Source organism: Helicoverpa zea, chromosome 29, assembly GCF_022581195.2.
Source record: "Helicoverpa zea isolate HzStark_Cry1AcR chromosome 29, ilHelZeax1.1, whole genome shotgun sequence".
Classification (NCBI taxonomy): domain Eukaryota; kingdom Metazoa; phylum Arthropoda; class Insecta; order Lepidoptera; family Noctuidae; genus Helicoverpa; species Helicoverpa zea.
Window position 1 is genome coordinate 3,206,984 of NC_061480.1, and position 7,350 is coordinate 3,214,333.

Consider the following 7,350-nt stretch of genomic DNA (forward strand, 5'->3'; position numbering starts at 1 on the left):
TTTTTTTATTCGTGTCTATTGAGTCAGGTCTCATCATTCTCCGAGCCCTTTTCTCAACTATGTTCCGGCGACTACGGCAACTATGTGGTCGGCTTCCAGTCTAACCGGATGTAACTGAGTACCAGTGCTTTACAAGTAGCGACTGCCCTATCTGACCTCCTCAACCCAGTTACCCGGGCAACCCAATACCCCTTAGTTAGACAGGTGTCAGACTTACTGGCTTCTAACTAACCGTAACGACTGCCAAGGATGTTCAATGACAGCCGGGACCTACAGTTTAATTAAACGTTCCATCCGACACACGGTTATTGGTGTCTAAGATATACTGGGTGTCCCAAAGTCCTTTGAAATCTAAATTTCGAATAAAATTTAAATGGCGCGCGGGAATGCCATGCGGGGTGCGGGGATAGCATCAACGGTCTTTGGGAATTCATTCGCCATTGAAAGTTTTACCGGAGCGGACCGTGGTTTTTGTGTGCGTGAGTTTTATCACAACAATGATTCGGCCACCATTGAGCGGCGTATCTTTTTATTCCTGTATTAACTGAATTTTTTATGGATGGTAATTTCTTAGCTTTCTTTAAAATGTAGTCTGTAGTCCGCTGTAACGTCGATCTGAGTGTATTTAATGCATTGGAACGCTTACGAATGGATTGAGTGGGATTTTCACGAACTGACTCTTTGCACTACGTCGATGTTGTCTTCCGTCCGTGATGTCCTTGGGCGGCCCGATCGTTGTTTATTCAACAAAATAAAATTGTAGATCCAGTCACCTCGAACTGTTGAACCCAATTTTTAACCGTTTGAACACTGGGACAGTCATTAAACGAGCGCAAATTGCGATACTCTCTTTTACGGCGCGCAATGGTGGCCGAATCATTGATGTGATAAAAATCAAGCACACAAAAACCACGGTCCGCTCCGGTAAAACTTTCAATGGCGAATGAATTCCGAAAGACCGTTGATGCTATCCCCGCACCCCGCATGCCATTCCCGCGCGCCATTTTTTTTTCGGCATTGCAGAAGTTTATTGCAGGTAGGTACAGTTTTTTTTTTTTTATTTATTTATTATTATCAATTATCAACTTACGACTATTATTACAGGAACTTATCCTAATGCAATAGCGTAGACAAATTATAAATAACATTCTAAAAAACTAATCAAAATATAATCATACCTTAAAACTATTTAAATAAATTTTATTCGAAATTTAGATTTCAAAGGACTTATGGGACACCCAGTACTTTAAGGCCTATTCAGAACGGTATTATTTGCTACCGTCTGCGGCAGAGAAAACCCTGTGGGTATGCGGTAATACCTTTACTGTTCAGACCTAAGCGGTGTTCGCTACCACCTGCGGCAGAGAAAACCCAGTGAGTATGCGATAATATTACTGTTCATGTTCGGGATGCATGCTGCTGCTCCCGCGCGGTATGTACCTCCAGCCCCGGTTCTAGGGGGGGCAAGCCGGGGCCCATGCCCCGGGCGGCAAAATCAGGCGGCTGCCTGATTTTAAATCCTACATCACATATTACCATAATATATAGTTACCTACAGGGCCGTCTTAACCTATGGTGCAGGGTATGCGAATAACCCAGCCGCCTCGGTCTCAGGGGCGCCGCGGGACGCCCCACCACCAGGAAATTTCGATGAAATTACACCCGTTTGACAAAGAAGTTCCATTGTATCATGATACTGACAAGCAAAGGTTCTAAAAAAGTCGCCTTCGCTTTCTTTAATTGATCATTTTGATTATTTTCCATTTTTAACATGATCCAAGTGAAAAAATTCTTGCTCGCTACGCTCGCGGCTACTCGTTGCTTGACAATTTACCTACTTACAGCCAATTTCTTCATCAAAAGTGAAAACCAAAGTAATGTCATACAGTAAAAGTAACGCCTCAGGCCTTTGAGGTTTCAGGCCTTTACTCTTCCGTTTTATAAATTAAAGATTTACTCTAGTCTAGCTGGTTTCTCATTCCTATAAATAAATAAAAACCCAAATGTTCACATTTCTCTTTATTTTCTTACAAAAAAACAACTAAATGTAAATTAAAGATAATATTATATTATAATAACTAAAACAGGTATCTATAACCAATACTAACGTTAAAAATCAGTCGTAAATAAATAGGAATATATGTGGTTTTCATCACATAAGTTTGCCGGTCTGAATATAGCGACTTAGTACCTATAATGGTAACTTCAATGTTACGGCCAATGGTCTAACAGCCAAGAGCCTCGAGCAACACCTCAGGAGGCTCTCGTTAGGCGGCTGGATCAAGGGACTGATTCAGAAGGCAGTACTCCTTGATACGGCGCGTATTGTGAGGAGGTTTCTGTCACTGGGACCCTAACCACCGGTACCTTGGACCCTGTGCCCGACATCGGTGGCCATCTATTTTTTAATTTAAATATTTTAAAATGTAAAAATCAATAAACGAACTTCAATATAATCATCATCATCAGCCTTTTTACCGTCCCATTTGTGTGCTGAGGCCTCTTCTCATACAGAGAAGGCTGCAAATCCACTTCCGACTTTTAGTAGGACAGATAAAATAGGACAGATTTTATATACGACGTTCTGACCGACTTTTTGGGCGTATGCGTTGCACTATTGGGTGAGCTCTATTTTTCTCCTACAAAAAATCGGTCACCGATTTATCAGACGTTGGTGGGCAGCCGAAGGAATGAGCGTTAATCACCATATACGACAGGGAGGGAGAGAAAAATTGGCGTGGCGATTTCAAACTTTGAAGTCCTATCGTTGAGTTACTAGTAGCTAACTTCGGACAAGCAGAGCTTGCAGGTCATGCTGAGTTTTATCGTAATGTGTTCAGACACTATAGCCCAGTTTCCATAAACAAGAAATAAATTGTTTTGTCTATAGTAACAACTGATCGTACCAACAAATTACGAACTCGGAACTGTAAATCGCTGGAAAATGTTTTATCGTACGAAAACAATCGGTGTTAAAAAGTTAAAAGTCTAGGTGTTCCTGAGTTAACCAGATGCGACGAGAGGGGAGCTCCCAAATGTGCAGGTTGCTGTCCGCATCACCCGCTGCTATGCGGCAAATACTGCAACATATAAAAAATAAGGGTTATTTTTCAATTTTTTTCAGTAGTTTCGGAACCTTCAGGGCAAACGAAAAACATGTTTAATCTTTTTATATATTTTGTAGGTATAGACTAGCTGTTTCCCCGCGGTTTCCCGCGTCCCGTGGTATCTACTGCCCGTACCGGGATAAAATATATGCCTATGCCTATGTTGGATATTGGTGTAAATATATGCCTATGTTACTCGGGGAGAGTGTAGCTTTCCAACAGTGAAAGAATTTTTCAAATCGGATCAGTTTACGGAGCTTTTTGGGTAAGTACAAACAATTTTTTTTTCTCTTTTTTATATAAGTATATTAGCTTCAGCTCGCGGCTTCGCCCGCGTGGTGTGTTAGTTATGAGTAGCCTATGTGTTAATCCAGGGCATCACCTATGTACATACCAAAGGACAACATTCATTTCGTACCCAAAACTGAAAGTGCCGGCCAGGAGAAAAAAATAGTAGATTCTTGTAGAGAATAATGCCCTGATGATTATTTACTATCACAAGAATTGTCTACAATTAACCCCCAGGCTGCTATTTGACATTGAAAATACCAAAAAATCCCACAATGTTCGGCCCTGGTACATTATCAGAAGGAACATGATGGGTTTAAATCAGTAAGTCTCCTCGGTGTAGCAGGAGGGGGGGACATTTTTTATTCACGGTTCTCACACTTTAAACTCAAATAGCAGTCTGAGGGTTAACCGAAGACGTTCCTTATAATACTTAGTAAAATATCTTCAGGGCATCCTCGACAAGAATCGTACGATATTTTTGCAGGGACAAGGCCTATAGAGGCTGCGGGATTGTTCGAAAGAATTACCGCGGCCCTGGTTTCCCCATGATGGGTTTTAGTCAGTAAGAGTTTGACTTCCCCATAGCGAGACGGGTCATTTGATGACTTCCCAGGTTGGGCAGGAGTCGTTTGAAGGCAGCGGCTGCCTTCTCCAGTTTGGGGCCGTAATGTAATGATCCAAACATTGTGGGATTTTTTGGTATTTTCAAAGTCAAATAGCAGCCTAAGAGTTAATTGTAGACAATTCTTGTAATAGTAAAAAATCTTCAGGGCATTATTCTCTATAAGAATCTACTATTTTTTTCTTCTGGCCGGCACTTTCATTTTTGGGTACAAAATGTTCGAGACTTGAGTGATCTCCTTTAAACCAAATCGGTCCGTTTTTGCGTGAAAGAATGACAAACATATGTACATCAGTACATTTTCACATCACAATATTTGTAGGATAAATAGTTTATAATTCTCCGTCAATACCTTTATTGTTAAAAATGGTGTTATCTCAAATCCTACTCACCCACAATGATTAACCGTAATATTAGTGACAGCACCCCCGGTGCCTGTCAACCCTTCGACCGGTAGCACCCGGCCACTGTTCAAGCTATACACTTGAAGCAGCTGACCCTGAGGCTTGGCGAGCCCTAGGAGCACCACGCACGGGTTATTCGACATCCAGGCGACGCAGGAGATGGGTGAATCGAGGCATATTACCTGGAAGATGATTATATTTAGTCATGTCACGTTTTTAAGATTACTTACCTACGTTCCTAACCGGAAGCCGACCCCAACATAGTTCGAGTTCCCAACGGCTCGGAAAATGATGATATAACTTTTCTAAGGTATAAGTAATTTTTATGTGTATCTTGGACACTAATGATTGAGTAAGGAAAACATCTTCAGGAAATCTGGACTTGTACCGTCGTACCACAAAAACTTAAACGTCTGTTGAACACTTGTCTAAAAATGTGTTGAAATAATCTATGACGTTGAAATAAGGTCTTTTTTGCAGCCACACTATTTTTAGATAAGTGTTCATTAGATGTTTAAGTTATTGTAGAAAGGCTGGTAAAGTATAAAATTGGAAACAGGGACAGTAAAAGAAGTCTGATGATCATCATCATCATAATCTGCCCAGCCAACTATCAACTACATATGTTTGGGTCGGCTTCTAGTCTAACTGCATGCAGCTGAGTACCAGTGTGCCACATGAAGCGACTGCCTCCTCAACCCAGTTACCCGAGCAACCCTGTATCTACCCCTTGCCCTTGCCCTGCCCCTTGGCTTGTTAGGACATTCTAGTTTCTGACTACCATTAAAAACTGCTAAAGATTTCAAATGACAGGCGGGACCCACCAATTTATCGTGCCTTTCGAAATACGGAAAGGTATCCTGAACACAAATGACTGTGTGAAGGTGGAAAAAAACATCTTGAGGAAACCTGGTCTTTAAAATCAGTTACCGTCCCCTAGTATAAATATATTAAATATTTAAGAGTATCAACAAACCTTCAAAGGATTAGGTTGATTAATATCATAAATCCTCAACTCCGAATCAATGGAGGCGGACACGAAAATCCCCGGCTTATGAGAACTGAATGCGACATCGATAACATAAGCCATATGACCTTGGAACACCTCATATACCGGATCCACCGTCTTCGTAGTCCCTACAGGCTGGTAAGTCTTCGTTTTGCAAAGGTAAAACATTCCTGATGAGGCTCCAACGACGAAAATATCATCTGGAACTTTTTGATCGCTTGGCCGTAACGGATAAGTCTTTATGAAGTCAAAACACGTGATATTCGGCGCATTCATGTTCCTAGAACCGTTTATAGCGTAGCAAATAACGTTTTCAAAGACCTTTTGGGTAGCGTTTACCCTCCAAACGTTGACGGTACCATCGCATCCCCCAGAAATGAGGATGTGGTCGGATGCGCCACGTCGTTTACCAGTATTCATAATGTGCATGGTCAGAAATGTATTAGCTAAGGTCGCATCAGCCCAGTAAAGCCAGTTTACTCGAGTAGACCCATGAGCCCCGGCCGGGGATGTCAGCAAAATCGCATCTAAGTTCCTCAAGTTACATAGAATAACTTCGCCTGAAGTTGTGCCGTAAGCAAGTAAGGCTGCCTCAGTAGGATGATACTTCAGCTTAGTAACACAAGTCTTTTCAGCCAAATCTAGGCTTCTTACAAAAGTATCACCCGCCGTGCGTTTCATGGTGAAAATTCTGATTAGACCATCGTCAACGCACCAGCTTTCATGCTGGTTTTTGCCTATAGAAACTGCCACGGAAGTCCCACCGCGATTCCAAGAGATATCTATGACACAACGGGATTCATCACCACCCCCAATGCCGGGCAAATCTGTCAGCTTAATCTCCTGGAAGAGAGTAGCTGTCAACACTTCTTCCTCGTCAGAATCTGAAGAATTATATGGCAATTCATTCTCAGTTTGATCTAGCTGTTCCAACATTTTGGGCACGACTTTTTTTAGAAATTCGTTCAAGCCTGGAGGTGGATATTCTTTTAAAATCTCATCTTGAGCGTTTAAGTCTTCAGCTGTAGCTAAACTCCCAGTTTCCTTGCACTCGTTTGTCTGTGAACCAACTCCGGATTCCTGAAATTCAGTAGTTTGCGTCGAAGAGTTAATTTCTTCGCGTTTACTCAACTTCACGGCGTCAAAACCGACCGCGTCGCCGTCATAACCACTGAGAGTCGACATGTTAACTTTATTTCTAAAAATCAAACGTTAAAAGTGATTTTGGAAAACGTCACGCGTGTTGGTAAACTGTCTTTTGTTGTTTTGTGGCGTTGTCATGGTTACGGTGAGTTTTTTGAGTTGCCAGCGTTGTTTTTTTTTGAAAAGGTCTTGCCTTGGTGGGGTGTAAGGGCTATTTCAGATTAGCTTTTTTTCTGCGCCTTCCTAGGTATGAAATTCGAAGTTTGATAGGTAGTTACTTATTTAACTTAGTAGCCCATAGCCTTTCGTGATAAATGTGTTAACAATGAAATGTTTGAATACGGTACAGTAGTTTCTGAGATTAACGCATTTTTAAACAAACTCTTCAACTTTGTACTTAATATGAGTATAGAATACTAGCTTCCGCCAGCGGCTTCGCCCGCGTGGTGTGTTGATAAAAAGTAGCCTATGTGTTAATCCAGGGTATCACCTATCTACATACCGAATTTAAATCAAATCGGTCCAGCCGTTTTTGCGTGATTGAATAACAAACATACATCCATACATTCTCACAAACTTTCACATTTATAATATAAGTAAGATACACGGGAATCGAACCCGCGTCGCGCAATATTTTATTATTTTATAACGAGCCCGAGGTTTCACCCGCGACCAGTTGGAACTACTGCCTGTACCGGGATCAAATATAATCTAGGTTAGTCACCCGGGGATAATGTAGCTTCCCAACAGTGAAAGAACTTTTCGCAATGGTTT

At 41.6% G+C, this 7,350-nt stretch overlaps 1 protein-coding gene across 1 annotated transcript; it reads right to left on the minus strand.

The window, feature by feature from the left end:
- Window positions 1–2,430: 2,430 nt before the first annotated feature.
- LOC124644126 lies at window positions 2,431–6,748 on the minus strand. The gene is made up of 3 exons (XM_047183350.1): window positions 5,401–6,748; window positions 4,413–4,606; window positions 2,431–3,080 (listed from the first exon to the last, which is right to left on the minus strand). Exons 1-3 carry the CDS (start codon window positions 6,616–6,618, stop codon window positions 2,981–2,983), a joined length of 1,512 nt encoding a protein of 503 aa, XP_047039306.1. The 5' UTR covers window positions 6,619–6,748; the 3' UTR covers window positions 2,431–2,980.
- Window positions 6,749–7,350: the final 602 nt, after the last annotated feature.

Coding starts and splice junctions, on each gene's coding strand:
- LOC124644126 (XM_047183350.1), bottom strand. CDS start 6,618: ATGTCGACTCTCAGTGGTTATGACGGCGACGCGGTCGGTTTTGACGCC. Junction 4,607..5,400: donor ATCAACCTAATCCTTTGAAG/GTTTGTTGATAC, acceptor ATCATCTTCCAG/GTAATATGCCTCGATTCACC. Junction 3,081..4,412: donor ATTACGGTTAATCATTGTGG/GTGAGTAGGATT, acceptor TATATGTTGCAG/TATTTGCCGCATAGCAGCGG.